Genomic DNA, 24,827 nt, shown 5'->3' on the forward strand with positions numbered 1-24,827 from the left:
CTCCTCCTCCTCTTTATTCTGCCCCACAGTCTTTTACTCTTTCTCCTCATACTACCACACAGGTTCCTCCTCCTCCTCCTCCTCCTCCTCCTCCTCCTCCTCCTCCTCCTCCTCGTCCTCGTCGTCTTCTTCCTCCTCCTCCTCCTCCTCCTCCTCCTCCTTTCCCTCTCGTGTCTGTTTCTGACGAGGTAGTGACAAGTAGGTGTGGCACTCCGGGAATGTCAGATGTAAGCTTCGATAAAAGAGCTGAGTGCGCCGAGCCCTGGTTTGAAATGCAATCTGTCGGTGGTGAGTTCCCCGCGCGTGGCCGCCTGCGGGAGCTGCATCTACTGTACCAACAGCGCCGCTCATACCACGACGACAAGACGCCCTCAAGCCCCTCAGGCTTCCTCTCCTCCCTCGGCCTCCCATCCACTGCCCCATTCAGCTTGTCCGGCAGAGATAGATGTGACGTCCCGACGACCTCACAGCCGCCCATCCAACCCCCACTGCCCCCACTACCTGCGTCCCCGAGGTCTCCCCCACGTGCGTGGCTCCCGGCGCCAGCCCCTGCCAGTGCTGATCGTGGCATCGCCACGGCCGAGTCGTCGTACCCGTGCCAGTCGCCCGCTACCCACTCTGGCTCCTCGGCGGGAGGGGAACTATCGTACCGCAGATATCGCCCGCAGCGGCCACGGCCACTCACCTGGGGCCCGCAGTCCACGCTACCTTATTTTGCCCCGGACCACGCCGACGGGCCTCCTGCAGCAGCCCGACACGTCGCTGACCCTTCCAAGCCACCTGGCGGCCATACTGCCGCCGGAACACAGGTTGGTTCTTCCTCTAGTAGCTCCAGCCGCGTCGGGCCTTACGGGTCTCAGCGGCTGCAAGCCCAAGGCCTCGCCGAGTGGCTGTTTTACGCCCGCCTTGACCGCAGCAACAAACACCTGAGTGAGCTGCCCACCACCATGGAGCTGAAGGTCGCCCCTCAGGTGAACGGCTCGAATGAGGCGCCCAGCGGCGACCCGCCGGTGCCACAGGTGACGCGTCAGGATACAGATGAACAGATTAGTAGAGAAGAAATTATCAAGTCTGCTAAATACCCATCAGCTAAATCAAAGTCTGATCGATCAGCGTCACCCCCTCCGCCGCCCCGTCCTGGCACTCCCTTGGACGAGCGGGACCCCGAACAGGTGTACGCCGAGCGCCGCTACCTCTCCTACTTCCAGGAGCCGCCCTACAAGCAGCAGCGAACCCGCAGCACCTCCCGTGAGCCCAAGACTCCTGACCTGCAGCAGATTGAAGCCCAACGCAGGTACTACTGCCACTTCCTGAGTCCGCCGCGGGCCTCCACCCCCACGCGGGAGGAGGTGTACAGGACACGCGAGCCTGACGAGGCTCAACTAGCTGCCCAGAGACGCTACCTGTCCTATTTTGAGCCAGGTCCTCCCAGGCCTCGCTCGGCCCGCTCCCAAGAACCTCCGGAGCCCAATGCGGCTCAGATTGAAGCTGAACGTCGTTATATGTCATATTTCAATGCTGGGCCGCCAAGGGCACGACACGAGCCCTCCCCTGGGTCAAGGTCGTCAGCAGAGCCCGACCAGGAGCAGCTGGAGGCAGAACGTCGATATTTATCATATTTCAATACTGGTCCACCACGCCCACGCCCACGGTCACGACCCACCTCGATAGCCTCGGAGCCTGACGCTGCACAGCTGGAGGCAGAGCGCCGCTACTTGAACTACTTCACTGCCGGGCCGCCACGCCCAAAGCGACGCCCGAGTGACGAAGAGGCCGTGCAAAGCAAGCCTGACCCCCAACAGCTAGAGGCGGAGAGGCGTTACCTGGCCTATTTTCAAGGCACTCCAAGGGCTAAACACAAGCCAGAGGAAGATAAAGAAAATGAAAACGAGGGTAAACTCCGCGTTCCTCCTACACGAGAAATGTTGGAGGCCGAGGAAAGATTCCTGAACTACTTTAAGCCAATTCCAAGTGGAGGCCCCAAACGCTTGCTGGACGAGCCGCCGCCCCTCAGCGAGCAGGACAGAGTCAGGCAGCAGCTGCTGCAGGAATTCTGGGTGGCGCTTGAGAGCCGAGTGGACCGCAAGGAGAAGAAAATTATAAAAGTGAGTCGGCCTAAGCGTGAGATCCAACGCGAGGCGACGCCGCCTACCCAGCGAGAACTGGTGGTGGAGGAGTTCCTGCAGCGCGTCAAGGACAGGAAGAAAGAAAAGGACCTTCACTATGGCGACACAGACGACGAGGAGGAGGAGGACAAGAAGGAGGAGAAGCCGCCCGGCGAGGAAGCCTTGCCCACGCCCATCATCGAGGGTGGCGGCGAAGTGAAGGGAAAGATCGTGGAGGACCTTGGCCTCTTTGTGAGCCCCGAGGGTGAGTTACCCCTCCCCCCCACACCCGCCTGGGCTCAGGACCCTTTACTTGTGTGTCATTTGAGCTCTGACCTCCGTCCCCACCCACATGACCCTCCGGGGTCGGGTCAGAAGCCGTAGTGAGTCTGCGTCGAATCTTAGCGGCCCTCCCCTTAACCCACCTCTTCGTAACACCTGTTTGATTCTAGTGTCCGTGGCTAGAAAATAACCTGCCCTGGAGTCTGTCCTCAGTCTTCACTAACCCTTGTCATGGTTGGCTGGCCCACTTCATGGGCATGTCAGCGTGAGGGTGCCAAGTGACCTGCACGTCAGCCTCTGTCGTGCCCGCCAAGGTGCCCCACGCAGCGGCGCAGGGCTCGGCCTCGTCTGGGCTGCCGCCAACACTGCTTACCTACGTTGAATTTGCAATGACTTATTTTCATTCAACGCGTATGTGAAGTATATACAAGCGGTGCGTTTTGCCTTCAAGTGTACTTATGAAATTGGTTCTCGTTTAGAGATTTAGGTCAAAGTCTGCGTGTGCGTGCGTGCGTGCATGTGTTTCTGTGTGTGTGTGTGTGTGTGTGTGTGTGTGTGTGTGTGTGTGTGTGTGTGTGTGTGTGTGTGTGCCAGTTCGCCTACCTCCACCTGTCAGCATCACCTGGATAATATTAGCTCACCTCTCCTCACCCCCCTTCCTCTGCCCTACTCAGTCCCCCCACTCATGCCCGCCTCCTGTCCCTCCCGTCTGCTTCTGTCTTCCTTCCCAGCAACACAAATTATCACGAAACATAAAGCAGAAGCAATATGAAGCGGAATATATGAAAGGTGCTTGAAAAAAAGTTATTGGTTTCTAGAGAAGGCATTCGGGGGAGCAGGTGGAATTGGCAAGAGGATGGAGATGAAAATTAATGATAATATATGAAAGAGGAAGGAAGGGAGAGGGAGAGAGAAAGAGAGATGAGGAATAAAGAGAAATGATGGCTATAGAGTAGATAAGGAAGGATAGATGGTGACGCATCAGCTTGGGGGAGAAATGAATGACGAAACAATAACAAGGGATGAGACAGGAAAAGGAAGAGATGAAAGGAGGGCGGGGGAATAAGAGAGAGTAAAGAAGGGAGATGAAGGGAAAGAGGAAGACGAATGAGGGAATAAACAGAGAAATATGGACACGGAGGAAAGAGAGAGAGAGAGAGAGAGAGAGAGAGAGAGAGAGAGAGAGAGAGAGAGAGAGAGAGAGAGAGAGAGAGAGAGAGAGAGAGAGAGAGAGAGAGAGAGAGAGAGAGACACCGCTGCCACGACGTATATATAGATAGCGATAGACTGAAAAACAAAGACAAAAATAGAGCAAGAAAAGACGATAGAATGACCGATCTATTGCGGAAAGTAAAGATAATGATGTTTGTAGATGTAGGTGTTGGCGTTCTCTCTCTCTCTCTCTCTCTCTCTCTCTCTCTCGCTCTCGCTCTCCTTCTCCCTCTCCCTTTTGCTCTGTTCCTATCAAACACACACACACAAAAAGCTCCTACCAACACTTAATACATACTCCTCTTTCTCCTTTTACAACCCCCCCTTCTCCTCCCTCCTCCTCCTCCTCCTGCTCCTCTTCCTCCTCCTCCTCGTCTGGTACTCTTCCCAAAATAAATTACTCAGATATAACAATAGACAAGAATACAGGACATTTCCTACTGCCAGCACCACCACCAATACCCCCCCCCCCCCCCACCACTACAACCACCATCACCACCACGGTTTCAAATTACATGGTACTCGTTTGTCTCCGGATCTCTTATTCTAGCAACGAGAGAGAGAGAGAGAGAGAGAGAGAGAGAGAGAGAGAGAGAGAGAGAGAGAGATGGGAAGGGATTTGGGGACGTCAGGTTACATATACACAGGTTTATCCTCAGATTTGTTAAATAAGAAAATAGAGGAGGAGAATAATTGATATTGATGCAGAGAGAGAGAGAGAGAGAGAGAGAGAGAGGGAGAGGGAGAGGGAGAGGGAGAGGGAGAGCGAAAGCGAGGAGACGATGGAAGGAGGCTCATTTTCCTCACTATTTTCCTTCTCTTTTAATCTGATAATGTGTTGGTGTTTTATTACTTTTCTCCCTGTCACCTGCACGGCCTTGGGGTCCTCACCTGGCCTTCCGCTCCCCTTGTTAATATACGGCGAGGCGGCCTTACCTGTTGTCGTGGCTAATTGATTTACCTGAAAACACATGGCCCACAGGGAATAATATGAGAGAGAGAGAGAGAGAGAGAGAGAGAGACTCGGAAAGATTCATTAGCTAGCATTTGTTTTGAAGTTTTCTTTCCCTGACAAGTACAACTGGTCGTCAGTAATGGAGAATTAATTGGAAAGAACTTTTAAGAGTATATTGCCGACCAAAATGCGCTTTCTCTCTCTCTCTCTCTTTCCCTTTCAAGTGCAATGCATATAGATTAAAGGAAACAGCTCCGGTATTAAACCACATTAGATACGACCGAAATGAAAAGAAAACAACGCGTAGACTCGTTTTGGCCCACCACGAGGCGTCGAAACAATGGCCGTGTCCCCTCAACTGAGCCTCATTTTTCCCGTCGCGGCGAGAAGTGGGGAGCTGTGTTTCAGATGACAGTGCTCAATTATTTAACCCTTCGCTCGCTCCCTTCCTTCCTCTCTCTCTCTCCCCTTCTCCCTCTCCCTCGTGCCCGTCTGCCTGCTCGCCCCTGTATCTGTCATTCTTTTTGTTGGTCTGTATTTCGGGTGATGTTGGCGCCTCTGTGTCTTCGCCTTTCCCTTTGCCCTTGTGTTTGTTAAGTCATCCTATTTCATTCTAATCTCTCTTTCTGTGTTTGTATATTTGTCTTCTGTCGGTCTGTCTGTCTGTCTTCTGTCGGTCTGTCTGTCTGTCTCTCTCTGGTCTTCTCTCAAAACTTAAAAACATCCATCTCCCAAACACACACACACACACACACACACACACACACACACACACACAGACACACAGGCACACAGGCACACAAACACTTTAGATTTGTATAAACTCGTGTGCAGAATGCTTAATTAAATAAGTTTTAGGAGAAATACAAAAAATCCGTGAAATTAGCAGTGTGTGTGTGTGTGTGTGTGTGTGTGTGTGTGTGTGTGTGTGTGTGTGTGTAAAACAAGCTATCTGTACACAACCTTAATAAACACGTACGGACTTCATTTCTCTCTCTCTCTCTCTCTCTCTCTCTCTCTCTCTCTCTCTCTCTCTCTCTCTCTCTCTCTCTCTCTCTCTCTCTCTCTCTCTCTCTCTCTCTCTCTCTCTCTCTCTCTCTCTCTCTCTCTCTCTCTCTCTCGTCCCAAATTTACACCTGGAGGAGAGGCAAAACATGTGTGAAAAGGTAGGCTCCGAGTGAGGGATGGCGTGGCGAGGGGACGGGACGGGACGGGTGCAGGAATGAGAGAAGGGAGCCAGCGATGTGAAAGACGTGGGGCAGAGGAGGCGAAATACAGCAGGGGGAGGGAACGAGAGAATAATGGAGTGGCGTAATGACGGACAGGTGTTGGGGAGAGCTTGGTACAGAGACACGTAATGAATGAGTTGAGTAGTATTGGTGTGACGTTAGGAAATTTAGGTTATGTTATGTTGCATTCTTTTTTTTGGGGGGTGGGGGCAAGAAGGGAAGGCTATGGATATGTTAAGGGAGAACAAGTATTTTTCTTTCTGTATCTCTCTCCTCTCTCTCTATCTCTCTAACTTTCTTCCACCCTCTCTCACTCACTGTCTTAATGTCTGTATCTCTCTCTCTATCTATCTATCCTATCTGTTTCTATATCTATAACTTTCTCTACCTCTGCATTAATCTCACATCTATTTTTTTCCCATTTATTCCCCTCGCATTCATCACTTGCCTCAATATCCCATCAATACATCTTTTTTTTCTTACGGATTTGCTATATTTTTTCCTCCTCGCCTCCAATGCTGCAGTTTTCCATTCCAATATATTGATTTTCCCCTCCGCTTCCACTCATTTATCGTGAACCCTCTTTCTATGTTATTCTAATCTATATCTTAGTTCATAATGCTCCTCTTTTCCTTTCTTTATGTTAATTATTTTTAATCTTTTCCCCTCGCTCTGCTTTAAACCTCATCTCCTACTGTATCTCTACAACAACGCTCAAGTTGAATTTAGTCTTTCCGCCAAAAATTCAACAAAGCACAATTATTCAACTTTTCAGCAGTAGGTCATCGCCACTGAAAGGCATAAACCAAAACCAGGTATTCCACAAACAATCTGTAAACGTGGTCGCTTATACTTGTAGTTTCCTTCACCCAGATGTTTTTCCATATACTTTTACTTTTATTTTTAGGTTGTCAAAATACGAAATCATAGTTACGGAAGGCCATTCAGTTATTAGTTTATTGTATCTTATTTGTTTTTTAAGTCGACCGAATGGGATAGCTTTTACGTTGAAAATGAGAAACCATATGAACTAAATTAAAGAGAGAGAGAGAGAGAGAGAGAGAGAGAGAGAGAGAGAGAGAGAGAGAGAGAGAGAGAGAGAGAGAGAGAGAAAGTTGAAATTGGCAGGTGGCGGCATAATTAATAATGCCATCCGTAAGGCGTGGCAGCGAGGGAAGGGAGTGTGACGTCGCTTGACACCAGCGCGGATATTGTGCCAAGTTTGCCTCAACTATGCTCATGGCCTTGATACGAGTGTGTGTGTGTGTGTGTGTGTGTGTGTGTGTGTGTGTGTGTGTGTGTGTGTGTGTGTCTGTGCTGGGGTGAAATTAAGAGAATTGCATACCTTCCTCCCGTGCTTGTCGACCCTTTGCTTTAAATTTCTCGACCATTCCCGTGTTTGAGCGCCGCCTGTTACACGAACTTCCTTGACCTCACACAATAACAAAGCGTGGTAAGGATTCGCCACTGTGTATTTATGTATATTTACTTAGAGACTGGTGGAAATCGTTGGGAAAACCCTTCATCCTGTAGTGGGCCTGAAATGGCAGTTGATATTGACGAGGACATCCGTACTGCACAGTGACATTCAGACTAATGCATACGATGAAGAGAGACGAACTCTTTTCGTGTGATAGCTACATATAAAAATACTATTTTATATGTAAATCCATCTAGTTGAAATATGGATACATAAAATACATTTGATGAAAATATTGGAATATGAGAGAGAGAGAGAGAGAGAGAGAGAGAGAGAGAGAGAGAATGGGTCCAAAAGAAACGTCCCAGAGAAATTCTGTAATTGTGAGAATGGGCGGCCGTTTCCGAGGCAGTGGAGCGACGGGGTGCGGTAACGAGGGCGGCAGTCAGGCCGGCGGGCGGCAGCAGCAGGGCGGCGCCAGGCTGCGTTGCGTCAGGCTGCGGCGGGCGGACTGAAGGACCTCAGGCCTCCCGATGCTCTCTTAGGGATCTATACGAACCTTCTGCCGAATAAGGGAACCACTGCGCCTAAAATCGTGCGCTCTATAATATTCAGATATGTTTATTGAAAGGATATTTATTTTTATTTCGAAAGATTAGAAATTCATGCAAATCCATTCAAAAATATATTCACGAAAACCTGAATTACAAAACTTAAAGAATATATTTATTTTTGCAATGGTTAAAATCAAATGAAAAGAAACGCAATGAATAATTGTCAACTCTTAATATCAAGCAAAACGAAAATAAATAATAGTGAATCAAAAGCCCAATAAAAATTTTACTACAAAACCTGTATGTGATTTTATTCATATTTGGCATTTTTAAGAGGAGTGGCAACCAGAACTGTGCCTTAATTCATTTATTTCAACGAAGCTCAACGAAACAAAGTGTGTGTGTGTGTGTGTGTGTGTGTGTGTGTGTGTGTGTGTGTGTGTGTGTGTGTGTGTGTGTGTGTGTGTGTGTGTGTGTTAAGGTGTTTTATATGTGTGCCGGCGTCTGAGGTGGTTTGATTTATAGCCACTATTATTTGGGTCGCGAGAGCACGTGTGTGTGTGAGTGAGGGGGGGGGGGGGGGGCAGGGTGGTTTAAAGGGGGTCGGGGGGGGGGGGGGAGTTGAATTGAATAGGGTACGAACATAAGCGTTGATGGGGCACATTTGGCAATCAGATGAGCTTTTTATTTTCATTCACTGCCATTCCAGACTCGCTAATTGCTTTCCTTTCTGAAGCGTATCAATTTTACTATTTTTTTTTATATAATCCATTGCCTATCTCTAATGACCCTGCCTTTTTCATTCATACGTGAGCATATCTAGTTTCAATTTAAAAATTTTCTCATTTGTTTCCTATCGTTGTTTTACTTTTTATCCTTCATGCTATTTTTTTTTATCATCTACTGCTATGTGTCTCTTATGTGTCCGCCTTTTTCATTCATACGTGTCCATATCTATTATCATTTTAAAACTTTTCTCATTTGTTTCCTATATCGTTGTTGTTATTATCCTTCATGTTATCATTTTTTTTTATCATCTACTGCTATCTATGTCTTATGTGTCCGCCTTTTTCATTCATACCTGTCCATTTCTATTATCACTTTAAAACTTTTCTCCATTTGTTTCCTATGTCGTTATCGTTATTATCCTTCATGTTATTTTTTTTTCACCTGTTGCCTGTCTAATATGTGCCCTCCTTTTTCATTCATTCGTGATCATATTACTTCAAACATTTTTCCATTTGTTTTCATATCGTTTATAATTCACAATCCTCACAAATATTACGTCATTTTCACGGGTGTCTAAACCGTTTCGTTCATCGTTATCACCCTCATTCTTTATAGGCACTTGCTCCCTCAAGTTCATTTCATTTACTCATTTCTTTCTCTTATTTACGATTCTTGGCTTTCGTACTTTGCTCTACACTCACTTCTCATTTGTATATTATTCGTCTATGCATCTCCGCCATCTCGTCCGGGCTTCCGTGTTCACCTCATTGGGACAGCCTCGTCATCGTCATCACCGCGGTCATAAAACAAACACGGAGGAAAGTATATATTTTTGTATTCTGTGGTCGTGGAGGTGATTGCTAGGTCAGGTAGAGTTGCCTGACAAAATATGAAACTATGTAAACGATTTATCCAATGTTACAATAGTTTAAGATCACTTGCATGTACTCTTCCACAGCACTGAATAGTATGTAATCACTTCACTTTCAAGGATATTTGGTAGCAGCATGGGCGCCAGACTTTACTAGAGATGTATCTTTCACCACGGGCGTTGGTAAAGAGAGAAGTTTAAAATTAGTGTTCCAAACTTTTTTTTTCTCGAGCACGTCCATCATTCTCACCGCCTCCACCACCACCACCACCACCACCTCCTCCACCACGTTTATTACTTTTCTACCACCACCATCACCACCACTTCCACCACCACCAATACGTTCGTTCCACTACCACTACCACCCACGTCCGTTCCTTTTCCACTACTACCACGACGTTCACTGCAACTGTTACCACTGCCACTACCATTTCAACTGTAGCCACCGTCGCCGCGTTACTGTAGTCGCATGTCGAACGTAAATCTTGTTCCTCCTTACCTTTGTTCCTTCCCATTTCCATCCTAATCCCGAACACCTCTATTCCCACACCTTTGCCTATCCATTCTTATCCCCTCACTCTGCCACCACACGATTCTTGCGGTTGGTGACTTGTAAGATATAATTTGCAAGATGGACGATATTTGATTGTGTACAGTAGCAGAATTTACTTGGTTGACTTGAATTGGAGATGTAAAGAAAACAGAAGTATGTATTAGTTATTTGTTTTGTTGTGTGTTGACCTGACTCCGGGTTGTTTTCGTTTGTTTTGTTTGTGTTTAGTCATAGTGTTTTGTTTTGTTTTGTTTTGAGCTTGTGTTGTTGGTTACGAGTCGCCCTTGTTTTTGTTTTTCATGCAACATTGTACATATAATTTGTGTAATTCGTTCAGCCTCTAGTTCGGTTGATTAGTGGCATATTTTTTGTTATAAATAGTGAGCTTCGACTCATGTTTGAATTATAGATTTTTTTAGTTTTTTTTGTTTACTTCTAACTGACCTCCTCTATGTCTTACCCTTCCTCTCCTTTCCCTCGTTCCACCTCAATTCCCTCGTTCTCCCTTTTTCCCAATAGTACTCCCTCGCCCCTAAGGCTGCCAAACTTTACCTTCCTCTTTCCTATCCCTCTCTTACTTCTACCACCATTGCTATTATTTCATTTTCTGTTACTTTTTCTCCTACTTTAAATACCACTATTACTCGATTTCGTCTTCACCTGCTTTCCTCTAAATGATTTTCAACCTCCTCTTCGGGCCTCCTCTTCATTGGTCCTCCTCGTCACTTTCTTCTCCTCCCTCGTCGCCCCACTCCCCTCACTCCTCCTGCTCCTCACTAGCGCACTACCTTCCTCCCAACAGCCTTGCAGGAGCTTGGTCTCGACGAATCAACTCTCCTGAATGAGATCGAACAGATTCTCGGAGTTGGTTCTCTGACTTCGAAGTCCGGCAAAGCTTCAGAAGTCTCTCCCGCCCGTCCGGAAAAGGAAAAGGAAAAGTCCCCGAGTCCGGTTAAGCCCAAGTCGGACCGTGGAGTCTCTCAAAAGCCCCAAGTTCCGGAGAGGGCTTCGAGCAGAGGTGAAGCTGCAATTTGAAGTTTTAATTTTTAACAGTTTTCTATATTAACATTTTTTTTTCTCAAGTTTTCGTTTTTTGCTGTTTTTTGGATTCAGTCAGTTCTGAGTCAGCTTTTTTTGTGAGTTTTCTTTTTTCTCTCATCTTTTTCACCTAATGCTGCTGCCTCTTAACCCGGAATCTGCTCTGCTGTTGAGCTTCACTTGTGGGTGGTTTGAAGGTCCTTTCCTGCTGAAGCCTCGCCGACGAAAATTACCTTTGAAGCCACAGAAAGCATTTAACAAACTCGCGCCGCCTCTCCTGAGCGTTACTTACCACCTCTGAGCCCCTGCCGTGGTGTGCCTTGCTCTTCGCCACCTCTCCCACATTTCTTCTCTTCGTCCTCCACTCCCCCCAACCCCCCCCCCTGATTATCCTCCATTACGCCACCTGCTTTCTCACACTTATACCGTAATTTCTCTTTTTTACATTCTTTGCTAATCAAGTAACCGTTATCCTCTATCTAGCCTTTTTTTCCCTTCATATAAAATGTTATCTCTCAAAGCAACACATTTTGACAACCGACTTTTGCTTGAACTCAAAACACTGACAGAGTCTTCTTATAATATCAATGAACAAAACTTATCCTTTCAGTTTTTTCCCCCATTAACCCATTTCCGTTAACTGTTCTCTCCTATTCCTTTGACTTTCTTACCCTGTTTTGTTTTCCCCAACTCGTCCTCCGCTTCTCTTTTTTCCTCTCTTACACTACTCACGTTTTCCTTTTTTATCTTTTCCTCACACCACACCCGGCAGATCCATCTCGCTCTCCCCGCCCATCATTCTCTTTTCTCCCCCGCCACGCCCAGTCTCGCCCCGCCTACCGCATAAAAGCAATACTAATGGTTCTCTCTCGTGCGCCTGACCACTCCGACCTGGCTCTTCTTGCGATACTAATACACGTGTTCATGTTGTTGTTGATGGTGTTCCTGCGGACTAACTCGTGTTTGCATGACTAACCCGCATGAGATGATAAAAATAATGAGAAATCTTTTTAATAATGTAACAAGGTATATGTGTTGTTATTTTTCCATGTTTCTATGTTTTTAGCTTATTGAGAAAGAAGATAAAACTAGCCAACATAAGTAGAAAAGAAGAGATTTATTTGAAGTGTGTGTGTGTGTGTGTGTGTGTGTGTGTGTGTGTGTGTGTGTGTGTGTGTGTGTGTGTGTGTGTGTGTGTGTGTGTGTGTGTGTCACCTGCAGGTACTAGGCAGCGTCACGTGTGCCGTGTCCCCTTCTCCAGGTAGGTAAGTACACCTGGGGGTCGCTTGACGTGGTTTCCCTTTATTTACAGGTAACAGATGTTGACTTTTTTCCTCTATTTTGATTCAGTCCTCCCTCGTCTTTATATTACAGTTGATTCTGTTTTGCATTTACAATATTTAATCATTTCGACTCCATGATCCTCGTTAATTTCGGAGTTCATGTTTTCCATTATCCATCTTGTATATTTCCACATTTGATTCATTTTCCTTTCTTATCTTGTTAAATTTACTCATCCTTATTCCTTCATCAGTTCTCGATAAGTGTGTTTTTCCTTTTCCCTGCAGTTCACTACCTACCCTTTGACCTAATATTCCAACTCTGCCCTCTCTGTATAGTTGATTTCTCTTCTTATTTACTTCTTTTGGCTCTAAGACGTTCAGGTCAGGCAAGGTGTTTTCCTCGGCACTGTCTTATTGTGTCTCGCAGCAATATTTCCTTCTCTGCAGCTGCTTTTGATCCCCTCATCCTGCGAAGTTAGTATTCTTAGCGGTCTCCTCACCTCCATATTAAATAGTTGTGTCGTCGCCCTCATGCATTTTAATCCCATTTTATCCCGCGTCACCCCGACTGAGCGAGGAAGCTACCCAAGGAGTGAGCAAGGAAGCTTAAACGAGTGAGTGAAAAAACGACTAAAGGGGGGAGTGAGGGAGGGAGTTCATGAGTTGTATTTTAACCTGGCGGCTCAATACACTCTCCTCACTGCATTCACTGTCCCTAAAATTGGCCTTAATGACTGAATGATTAAGCAGCTGAAGTAATGAGAGAGACAGACTGAGTTCATTAGCGTTCTTTCCATCAAAGCCTCAATGCACCTCTCCGGCAGGGTTCACTGAGCTTTAAATCGGCCGCAGTGACGCAGATCTTCCGCTAAACGCCGTCTTTCCACGCCTGGCAGCACGAGACTCTGAGATCACCGTAGGCACTTAAGGGACAGATGGGAGAGCAGGTTGCCAAGAGGATATGACTGTGCGGCACCTCCTTCAAGCGTCTTGCTCCTTGAATGTTGACTCGGCGGATTTGTGTGACGGTGACGGAGGTGGTTGTAGCAGAGTGGTGATGCCTGTAAAGATACGGGTGATGAAGTAAACTGTATGTAGGGTGCCATGTGTGTGTGTGCTACAAGGGGAGGTGACTTTTGGTGTTTATGGTGAGGGAAATTTTTAGCGGGGCGGGGTATGATAGGGAAGTTGATGTGTTTTGTAAGGGTATATGGTTATGTGGTGTTAAGGAGCTGATAATATATGTTTCGCTATTAATTATGCAAAGGTTATTGGCACTTGTGTTTCCTGATGTCGTGTAGAAGGTAGGGTATTAATAATGATGCGACAGGTGTGACAAAGGGGACTCGATGACTATGAGAAAGGTGGTTAAAGACCCTACCTAGAACCCTTAAGTTAGTCTTCCTGGGTTAAACGGTGTCATCGCAACAATAAAATGAAACGACTATATATAAAGAGAATATTTACTCATTTTATTTGAAAAACGTCTCTATTTGGAACAAGGAAAGAGGACAATGACACACACACACACACACACACACACACACACACACACACACACACACACACACACACACACACACACACACACACACACACACACACACACACAATGAGGGATGATGAGAGGGTCGCCAATGTCACCACACGCCCAACACGACCTCATAAGATGGCTATATTTACACCTCTATCGCCCCCTCTCCTCCTCTCCCCTCATCCTTCCGTCTCATGTCTCCTTTCTTCTCTCATTTATTCTTCCTCTCCTATTCTATCCTTTCCAATTCCTCTCTTCCCGCCTCTCCCCTTATCTTCCTCTCTTCTCTCCTTTCTTCTATTTTCTCCTCTCCTCTTCTAATCCATCATCTCTCCTCTCCCTTTCTGGCATCTCTCCCTTCATCTTCTCCTTTCTCCATTATTTTCCCTTCCTTTCCTCTCTTATCTCCTCTCCTCTCTTCTGCACCTCTTCCCCTCACCTTCTTCCTCCCCTCTTCATTCATCTCCCCTTTGCTCGTCCCCGCTCTTCCCCTTCCTCCTCTCCTCTCTCATATCCCCTCCATCATCCTCCCCTCCTACCCCCTCTCCTCCCCTTCCCAGCCTCTCCCTCTCCCATCAGGCTCGTAATGATCTCATCAGCTCGCCATCAAATTGGGGGCCGCCGCTGCAAACTACTTTATCCTCGCTATTTATATTTTTGCCTCATGGACGGCGCGAGGAGAGAAATACCTGGGACTTACTTCCGAGGTGAGGACGTTCTGCAGAAAGAGGAAGGGGAGGCTGGTAGTAGTGGCTGATGGTGTAGTGATGGTGCAGGTGGTAATGGTGATGGTAGTGGTGGTGGTATGACCTCAACGATCGATTTTAGGGTGTTTAGAGAAGATAAATAATCAGTAATACTCTTTTGGATTTAATCACCCTCAAACTAGCTGCCCCAAATACCCAGACACCCAATCGTATATTGATAGTAATGGGAGCGGTATGTCCTCAACGATCAATTTTAAGGTGTTTTGTGAGGGTTTATAATTGTAACACTCTTCTTTTGGATTTAATAACCCGCCAGAGTGACCGTCCCTAATGCCCAGTCACCTAATCGTATATTTAGAGGCGGCATGAAGAAAGCTACTTATTCAAGGTCTGTGTACGTGTCAGTGTAAATAGTTGACGGGCTATCTCCCTTTATGTCTTCCCTCTTGCCTTTCCCCCTCCGTCGGTGCCTGCAGATGCCCGGTCGCTGAGGCAATGCTCCCAACGCGTCTCGCTAAGTCTGCTGGGTGCCGTGACTAAAGCTGTGCCGGTGGTCAGGGAGCACTAAAGGAACTATAGACTAAAATGGTGAGACTCGAAACTCGCTCCCGTGACATAAACAAGCCAAAGTTTTCTATTTCTGGGCATGCGTAAACCGCTGAATGTAGCAAGTGTCGCGAGTGTTCGAGTCTTTACCGTCGTCTTGCTTGAAGGAAGGGCAAACTCTCCCTTTACGTTAGCTTAGTTGGAAGGGTTAAATTATAGGTTGCTGTATTCTTGCACTTGTGTCGCTAGATAGAAACGTCTTATCCCAAAACTAAAAATGAAATAAAACACTCATTCCTGTTTTAGCTCCAATGCCAAGGCGTCTACCATACCCGCTTATTTACATCATTGGTGTCTCCATGCATGCGTGGCTGATGGATTTGTTTGCGCCTTCCTTCTCGCTTCTAGCTACCGTGTTTGGGAAGTGTTTGTCAGAATTCAGAAACTTTTAATTGTTGATGTGTATTTAATCTTCGCCTCTGCTTTAAACAAGGTGAAGGAGGATCATTAAGAAGAAGAGGAGTTAAGAAGAGGAGGAGAGAGATGTGGTAATGGTAGCCGGTGGTAAGGATGAGGCTGGTGATGGAGTAGGAGAATGACAAGGGGGAGGAGGAAGAGATGGAAGAGGAAGGTACAAAACTCCACAGAGAAAAAGTGCAGTTAAAGGCTTAATTGTATCGTCCTGTGTAATGAATTTTAAGTCTTTTCGTTTGGCTCAACTATTAAAGTAAATGGTTCGAAGACAAAAGAGAGATAGATTGGTAAATAGAGCGAGGTAATCCAGGCAGATGAAAAATTATGATGACTGCAGCGTGGAAAAAAGAGCTCTTGCAGTGCTGGACGAGTTATTTCCGGCACAAACATTACTCAGGTTCACCCTTTTATCTGCTGCATAGTTTTACCTCACTATCTCCCCGCATTTCAGCTTATTCCACTTCATTTTCTTTGTCATAAACTTAGCTTACCTCATCTCATCTCATTATCTCACCTTACCTCAATTTCCCATACATCACCTTACGTTACTTTTTTTTTTAACGTTTTCGCCTATGGTGCTGGTAGGCTTTGATGGTTGGCCCCAGTCCGTTGTGGCGCAGGCAAGTGTTTATAGTGGTGCCATCTTGTATTGGCTCATGCTGCCCCCAGGAGCTCATCTTTGATCCTGGAATCTAGAGTCAGGGTTGATAGTGGTCTTCTGGACAGCATGTGGGTAATCTTAGGCCACCTTACCTCACCTCATCTCACTTTATCTCACCTTCTTACCTCAACTAACCAAATGTTACCTCGCATTACCTTACCCCATCTCATCTTTCATTATCTCATCTTCTTACCTCAACTTCCCTTACATTACCTTAACTTACCTATACTGTAACTTACCCTAACTTACTTTACCTTTATCGTACCGAACCTCACCTCACTTTTCCTCACTTTACACTAAGCCTCCACTGTTACTTACGCTACCTTACTTTACCTTTATCGTACTTAACCTCACCTCCACTTCGCCTCATCCCTAGGCCTAGGAAATAAAAAAAAAACGCACAGCTTCTGGATGCCTAACAAATATGCCGGGTCAAGACGTCTACCCAAAATAATACCTTGTAAAGTTTGGAAACTATGTCCTTATTTTTTTTCTTTCAACTTCTTATGCATATGGACCAGAGCCAGGCAAGAGTGACTGGGAAATAAGCAAGATTTGTGGAAAGAAAAGTTAGGCAATGCACACTGATTCGACCCTTAAGAGGCGCCAGGAAAGGTGTTGTCTCGATATATAAACAGCACACGATTCACTTCTCTCGCCCAATGAAAGTCAATAGCCTCATACATTACTTTGATTTTATTTGTGTCTGCCCTCTCAGCGCGTTTTCTCTTGGCGTTGTATTATTTTCTTTTTCTCTTTCATTCTTTTTCTTCTTCCTCTTTTATTCTTGTTCTTTTTGTTCTTGTTCTTGCTCCTATTCTTCTTGTTGTTCTTGTATTTCTTGTTCTTGATCTACTCTCCTCCTCTTCCTCTTCCTCCTCCTCCTCTTCCTCCTCCTCCTCCTGCTTTATGAGTCAGAGCAAGGGTTCCCCCGTTTCAGAAGTTTTCGCTCGCCTCCCTCTGCCCTCTTTTTGGTCTGTACGAACATACGTGGGACGGTCTGGCCTGAATAGAGGAAAAAAAAACGTTTTCAAGTTCAAGATCTTGGCACTCGACTGCTCGTGCCCTCCCCTGCTTCTCCCCTTCCCTTCGCTTTGCTCTCTTCTTCCCTCCAATTATCTTTCTTCCTCCTGTCTTTCTCTCCCTTTGCCCCTACCGATTTCTCTCCATCCTCCCTTGCCTCTCATCTCTGTCTTATTCTTCCTTCGTTCACCTTCTCTTTGCTCCCCTTCTTCTTCTTTTCTTTCTATTTATCTTTATTCTTTTTCTCTCCCCTTCCCCGTTGTCTCTCCCCATTTCTTTCCCTTCTTCTTTTCCTCTCATTTTTCCTTTCAATTCTTTCTTCTTTTTCTTTTCCGTAGGTTTTTCTCTTTCTTCTTCCTCTCTTTTTCCCGTTGCCTCTCCCCATTTCTTTCCCTTCTTTTTCTTCTCATCTTTCCTTCCTCTTCTTTCTTTTTTTCCTTTTCCGTAGCGTTTCCTCTCCCTTCTATTTCTCTTCCTTCTTCCTCTAGCCTTTCCCTTGTCTCCTCCCTTATATTTCGTTTCTCCCTCTTCTCTCATCTCTTCCCATTAGCCCTTATTTCCTCTTCTTGTTGCTTTTCCTCTCCTGTTCCCTCCAGTTCTCTTTTCGTTTTTCCTGTTCTCCTTGTCTCCTTCCATTTCATTCCTTTCTCTCTCTTCTCTCAGCTCTTCTTACCATTCTTCCTTCTCACCCTCTTCCCATTGCTTCTTCTCCCCTTCCCCCTACTCCTTCGTTTACTCATTCTCGTTTACTCTTCTTACTCTTTACGTTTTCTCTCGTTCAGTTTACTCTAACCTTAACTCTTGCACCTTGCTCATATGCTCCCATCTCTCTCCCTCCTCCCCTCATTTTCCTCCTTTCCCTCTCGTTGTTTCTCCTCGCACCTCATTTCATCATCCATCATTTCCCATTTTCCTTCCCCAACTCCAACCTTTCACCGCTCTCTCGCCATTCTCCTTCTATCGGCCACCATCGCCCCCTTCCCTCCCTCCCGCGCCGCCGGCCATAAAGAGAAGAGGGGAAGGGCAGATGCTTACATTTGTGGTAAAGATAGAAATGGATGATATTCACAGGAGAGAGAGAGAGAGAGAGAGAGAGAGAGAGAGAGAGAGAGAGAGAGAGAGAGAGAGAGTAGACAGACAGACACACAGACATACACACAGACAGACACAAATAGGTAGATAGTTGACAGACACAGACATAAATAGGTACAGTAGACGGGTTGATTGACACACACACACACACACACACACACACACACACACACACACACACACACACATACAAACAGACACTCAGGTCCACACAAACAGCGCATAGAGGTACACACTGACGTCATTAGAAAAAGAATAAAGAAAAGTTAACAGATGATAGAGCCAGGAACAAACTACGGTATATGAAAAAAATAAAATAAAAGTGTAAAAGTCTACGGATGTTCCTTGATTCATTTCAGTTATTGCTATAAATATCACGGAAAAACAAACATGGATATACACACACACAGAGAAAGGTACATGCACACCAAGAAATTATATAAGCAAATCATACACGGCCTTTTACGTGCTCGTCTGTCTACTGTGCAATGTGATACTACTAATTCTCACTCCTTCACTAATGCATCTCCACTCCACGTGTATGTATGTCCCTCTAAGTGTGGGTTAAGTCATGTTTTCTTTAAGCTTAGTGGCGACAAACACGGTAAATTGCATCCCTGTGTGTTTAGCGTTCCGTACCCTTTCTCTCTCCATCCTAACCTTTTAATAGTTTCCCTTAAATGGGTGAAAGAAAATGGGACTGACTTGCACAATTGTCACACCGGTAATATGATTCAGTTCCGGGTTTTCTAAGTAAGAACTGACATATTTAGGACGACTTTGCTATGTGATCGCTAATGAGTGACCTGAACAAAGCCTCGTGCTGAGTGATCTTGGTAGAATGCTTATTTAAATCATTGGATTGTTGGTGTGATTTGCCTCACTGTACTAAGGTGGCACAGGACATTTTTAGAACGATTTTGCTATGTGATCGCTAATGAGTGGCCTGAACAAAGCCTCGTGCTGGGTGATCTTGGTGGAATGTTTATTTAAATCATTGGAATGTTGGTGCGATTTTGCCTCCCTGTACTTCGGTGGCGTAGTACATCTGCGTCTCTCTCACCCTTACTGAATACCTGAATACTTGTGTCTATTGTGTTGTGTGACGCCTCTTTATAGCTAATCACAAAGCCGATCCTCACTGACATGCATGGATATTACTGTCACGAGTTAAAGGTTATGTTGTACTCGCCGTTACCATTTTGATGATGTGCGTCCGTGTTGTGATAAGGCTAATCCGCCTCTCTCAGTAATCCCGCGTCAGCCGCCGTGTTTTGCTGTGGTCGTATCCGTTATAATCTCGTAATGGATTTCGTTCATGCAAGATTTATACAGGACAGGATCAATGAATCTCTTTTATTCAGCTTCTGTTATATGAGACACTCTAGTTATTTATTCATGGACTAACACAGAGAGCAAGCATGCGCAGAGTGTCACGCCGCGAAGGAAATCAACAACACTCTCCAACACACTTAGGCAAATCCCAGTGTTACAAGCTCCAGACTTAGTCACCTTAGAGGCTTCTTAGCTCGCAGGGATGACGCAACGCAAGGAGCCTGGTGACTCTCTCCATAATGATCAGTTCTAATTAGCAAAGGGTTCCACGTGTTGTTTACCCAATTAGTAAACTTCACCAGTGATTAGAAAGTCAAGCAAAATGTTCACCATCTATTTGCTTCTTTTATTTTTACAGTCGAGAAAGAAGTTTTAAGGCCAAGTAAATAAGTAAAAAAGAAGCCCGCTAATCACTGCTCCTATAAAAGAAAGTAGAGATGAGGGTTGAGATGAGATGCTCGATTCCCTATTCCTTCATACTTACCTTAACTTCATTCTCTCTTAAAACCTAAAACACCTGTCAGTTTGTAAGCTTCACTAAAGAAGTAATAGGCACTCAAAGCACAGTAATATACTCTCATACTTCTTTTCATTTTACTGGCATATTTTCACTCTTCTTCACCTCCAAAACATTAAAGCGTCTGTCTAGTCCTTTCTCCGAGACACAGAAAGCTAGAACACCTGCCCGGCTTGTCTCAGGTGTGGAAGGGAGAGGTGTGTGGGGAAGAGGGCACGGGAAGGGCTGTCTCTGTGGGTGATGTGCTCAGCCTTGTGTGTCCAACCTACATTGTTCTCCATGCAAAGGATCTGTCATGCAACTAATGAGAGAGAGAGAGAGAGAGAGAGAGAGAGAGAGAGAGAGAGAGAGAGAGAGAGAGAGAGAGAGAGAGAGAGAGAGAGACAAACTAAAAATATACAGACAGAGGAACACACAGATGCACAATAAGCAGACAGATACCAAGCAAACACAGGCAAACAGACAGACAAAGACAGATAAACAGACAGACAGATAGACGGATAGATAGACAGACAGACAGACACACAGAGAGACAGACAGATAAACAGAGAAAATTAACAGATAAATGATCGAATAAAAAGACAGGTAAACAGACAGACAGACACATAAATTGACAGACCAGGAGACAGACACAGACAACGAGACGCATCACAGACTGGAGGAGGAGAGGAGGGAGGGGAATCTGGCGCCGTGACTGTGGAGGAGGAGGAGGAGGAGGAAGAGGAAGAGGAAGAGGAAGAGGAAGAGGAGGAGGAAGAGGAGGAGGAGGAGAGAGAGAGAGAGAGAGAGAGAGAGAGAGAGAGAGAGAGAGAGAGAGAGAGAGAGAGAGAGAGAGAGAGAGAGAGAGAGAGAGAGAGAGAGAGAGAGAGAGAGGCACAAACCAAAGAAAAAAATACATAGCAGTGTTGTTACGAAGTACGAGGGGGGGAGAGGAAGGAAAACAGTGAGGTAGAGAGAGAAGGGAGGAAAAGGGAAGGAGAAAGGGGGGAGGGGGAAGAGAAGAGAGTGGCAGGAAGTTATAAGAACCAAATATGGGAAAGAAGGAGGGGGGAGAGGGGGTAAGCTTAAGATACAAAGGTGAGAGAGAGGAGAAAGGAGGAGGAGGAGGAGGGGGAGGAGAGAGAGAAGGAAAGAGGAGAGAGGGAAAAGAGGAAAGGGGAAGAGACATACTGCTAACCACCCTAGTCAGTCACCGAAGTGCAGATGTCTTTGTTGGGCGCCTCCTCCTCCTCTTCCTCCTCCTCCTCCTCCTCAGGCATTTCTCCTGGTGACGCCCTTCTGCGGTATTTGGCGGTGGTGGCGGCGGGCAGTGGCACCTTTAACCATGATCGCCTGATGACCAGCCTGCAGGAGGGGATGGGCAGGGGGGAAGGAGATAAACGGAGGCTGGCGAGTGAAGGGAAAGGATGGAGGAAGGAGCATGAAGGGAAAATAGCCCGTGTCCTCTCTTTGTTGTGGGTTGAAGATTGCTTGTTTGGCGTTGTTATGGGAGTTACGTGTGTGTGTGTGTGTGTGTGTGTGTGTGTGTGTGTGTGTGTGTGTGTGTGTTAATACTACCCAAAGAATTTTAGAGCCACATGACTTCTGTACCCCATCAAATACACACACACACACACACACACACACACACACACACACACACACACACACACACACACACACACACACACACACACACGCTCGCGCACACACACTGTTTTCTACTGTTCAGGAGCAAAAAAAAATGTGATGAATTCCGTTAATTGAAATAATAAGGAATTAGTTCATTATTATCCAATCGAGACGGAAAAGTGACCAGCCCTCCACCAGATGTCACGGTCTGGTTGAGAGATGAGAAGTCTTACTCCCTCTCCTCTCGACTTTTTTTTTTATTTCATTCACACTTCGAATGACAGTATTGGGCCTTTGACAGACCAAAGACAGGAATTCCGTTGACTGGCCGTAAATTTTGGTAAGCCGCGTCTGATGAGCGCTTCTGTATCGTTGGCTGAGAGACACGTGCTTTTGCTTGTGTTGAGAACCACGTAGGTCCTGCCACTCGTTTCCACACGCTCCTCGTGACTGCTTGGTGGTGTGAGCAGGTGCGGGCGTGGCGGCGGCGGCGATGGCGGCAGCAGGTAGTGGCGGTGGTAAGGTCGGTGTGTGTGCCGCTATCTTGGTCTCGCCGCTAAATATATACTCGCGCTGGTGCCAAGTGGCGGCGGGCAGCAAGAGAGCCTCACGCCCGTCGCTCCCGATGTCAGGGCGCCACTCAGTTCTTGTTGGCCGCCCGTGGCACCACAAGCTCCACGGCACAGCCACGACACACTGTTGCCTGCATCACGGCGCGTGTTGCCGAGCTTCTGCAGATTTCTGTGTGGCGCCGCGTCCATGGCCGCTGAACTTGAGTGTCCTGGTCTGGCGCGGGAGTGTTGAGTTGGGCGGCGGTGGGCGAGGCTCTTGAACGGTAGTGGAGGGAGTGTATCGAGAGGGACTGATAACAGGGAGTGATAGTGGTGGTGGTGTGGCAACGCTCCTCGTCAGATTTTTAGCGGTGTCTTGCTTCACGTGCCAAGCAAGATGGCCAACGTCGGGGTGGTGGGTCAGACGGCCGCCGTGACCCAGAGCTTCCACCAGCAGCAGGTCATGAGGCAGCGCTCTGAGCGCTTTGACCTCAAGACTCCTGAAAGTGACTTGGGTGACGTGGAGGCTGACTTCCAGAGCCTCGTGAATGAGATGGCCAAAGACAGCGGCAGCGCCTCTCACAAGGGCTCGACGCAGTCGTTCAGTTCCTCGAAGCAGGAAACTTTTAGCTCCTCCACGGTCACCAAGCAGTCCTTTAGCAGCAGCAGTAGCAGCAGCAGCAGTAACCATGTTATCAAAACGAACCTCAACGGCGGCCTCAAGACTCAGATGGTGACGCAAGCGCCCGCAGAATCCCTAATTGAGCCTCCGTTGCCGCGCTCCTTTACCACCGCTGCGGAGACCGGCGTCGTCACGGCCGTCCTTGCGCAGGTCATTCCCGATGAAATGTTGGGTGCCACGCAGCTCGGTGGGGGGGAGTCCGAGGTGATAGTGGAGCAGCCCATGCGCGTTAGAGACCGCATCAAGAGGATCGAGAAGCAGCTGTCCACCGAGGACATTCCCTCCGGCCCTCCAGAGGTGCTCATGCCGCGCGGGCGCTCGGGCTCTGTCAAAAATCTGGCGGAACAGTTTAGTCAGCCAAGCGAGAGCCCTCAGCCGCCACCCTCCGTCAATGCTTCAGCTTTCAAGAGCTCCAGGAGTCTGAGTGGCAGTTCTCCCACCTTGGCTGGTAGTGTTGAAAGCAACGTCGGCAGCAGCGAGGGTGTCGTGGCTACCGAATTTAGGAGTGTCAAGGAAATAGTGTCAACCTTCTCTCAACAAGAAGAATCGGCTTCCGCAAAGAAAGTTGAAGGAGAATTCAAGAGTGTCAAAGAAACAGCCTCCATTTTCCAGGATCCAATTCAGCCTTTGTCAACCCCCATTCGTCCTCCACCCGCCTTCCTCACAGATAGAGAAGCTTCTACTTCCGTCGACGAAGTGGAAGTGCAGGAGCCCGTGGCTGTGCTACCGCCCGCTACCATGACGAGGAGCGCCCCCGCCGCGGCCCCCGCCAAGGCGCCAGCCACTGCCATCGCCCCTCCGCATTTCACGTCCATCCCGGCGCCTGAACTTGTCCCTTCTGTCCCACCCAGACCTGCGGCTGGGCTCGTCACCTCAGACCCCCAACCGACCCTTGCGCCAGAGCCAGCTCCCATTTATGATTTCACCCCCTTGCCCGAGCCCGCCCCCACGCCCACGCCCCCCGCGCCTCAGCCAATAGCTCCAGTCCCCGAGCCCGCCCCTGTAGTGCCACTGAGAGAAGCCAAGCCCTCTGCGCCGCCCCCAGTGCCCTGGAAGAACACTCAGGAAGAGAAGGCTGCTCCGCCGCCCGCCGCCGCACCCAAACCGCCAGTTCCCGACGCCACCCCCGTGTCGCCCGCCCCGCAGGAGGAGGCAGGTGTTACGACTCTGCTCGAGTCCACCTCCGTGATATCCAGTGACTCAGAGAGAGTATTTGAAGAAGCGCTCGCAGAGATCACCAAGTATTCGGAAACTTTGTCCCAGACCTCGACGGACAGTCGCTCCACCTCAGCGGAGACCGTTGTGCAGCTGCCCATCCAGTACTCGGCCCAGGTGAAGTGTGAGGTGAGGTCACGTGTCAACACACCTGAGGTGCCCATTGTTCATGAACAGTTGCACCAGCAGCAGCAGCAGCAACAGCAAGTGCTAGTACAACATCAGGTGCAGGTACAAGAGCAACAACAACAACAACAACAACAACAACAACAACAAAAGCAACTGAAGCAGCAACAACGACAAAAGCCACAACAGCCACAACCGGTTACTGGGTCTGCTGCCTCTCGAAACAAAACCGAAATGAGGAACATCACCTCCTCCTCCACCACCTCCTCCTCGTCGTTCTCCTCGGTGAGCGGCTCGTCCTCCCAGATCGTGAGCAGCAAAGCGATCATCGCCAAGACGGCCGGAAAGCCTCCGAAGTTTGAGCCCCCAGAGGGCCCACCTAAGTTCAGCCTCCTCCGAAGCAACAGCACCGGCAGCATGGGCAGCACAACAGCCACGACCGCGGGGATGAAGCACGCCGGTAGCGACAAGGACTTGCCCCAATTCAGCGTCAAGAAGGTCAAGCCAAATGCCAGTAAGTTT

The 24,827-nt window shown here is 47.5% G+C and overlaps 2 protein-coding genes across 15 annotated transcripts in view; both read left to right on the forward strand.

Moving 5' to 3' along the window:
• Positions 1–24,827, forward strand: part of LOC127003784 (titin-like) — a 326,729-nt gene that overhangs the window by 251,683 nt on the left and 50,219 nt on the right. For 11 of the 14 annotated variants that reach the window (XM_050870823.1, XM_050870821.1, XM_050870822.1 and 8 more), the window contains one exon: positions 10,713–10,928. The exons of 2 other annotated variants lie outside the window; for them this stretch is intronic. In XM_050870823.1, coding sequence (XP_050726780.1) covers positions 10,713–10,928 — 216 coding nt within the window. Of the gene's footprint in view, positions 1–10,712; positions 10,929–22,007; positions 24,820–24,827 lie in introns of those variants that run through there. One more of the 14 variants, XM_050870827.1, reaches the window with a different exon arrangement.
• Positions 204–10,696, forward strand: LOC127003786 (serine/arginine repetitive matrix protein 1-like). Its single transcript, XM_050870828.1, has 2 exons — positions 204–2,370; positions 10,430–10,696. Exons 1-2 carry the CDS (start codon positions 219–221, stop codon positions 10,444–10,446), a joined length of 2,169 nt encoding a protein of 722 aa, XP_050726785.1. The 5' UTR covers positions 204–218; the 3' UTR covers positions 10,447–10,696.

The sequence above is a fragment of the Eriocheir sinensis genome, chromosome 26, assembly GCF_024679095.1.
Source record: "Eriocheir sinensis breed Jianghai 21 chromosome 26, ASM2467909v1, whole genome shotgun sequence".
Lineage (NCBI taxonomy): Eukaryota > Metazoa > Arthropoda > Malacostraca > Decapoda > Varunidae > Eriocheir > Eriocheir sinensis.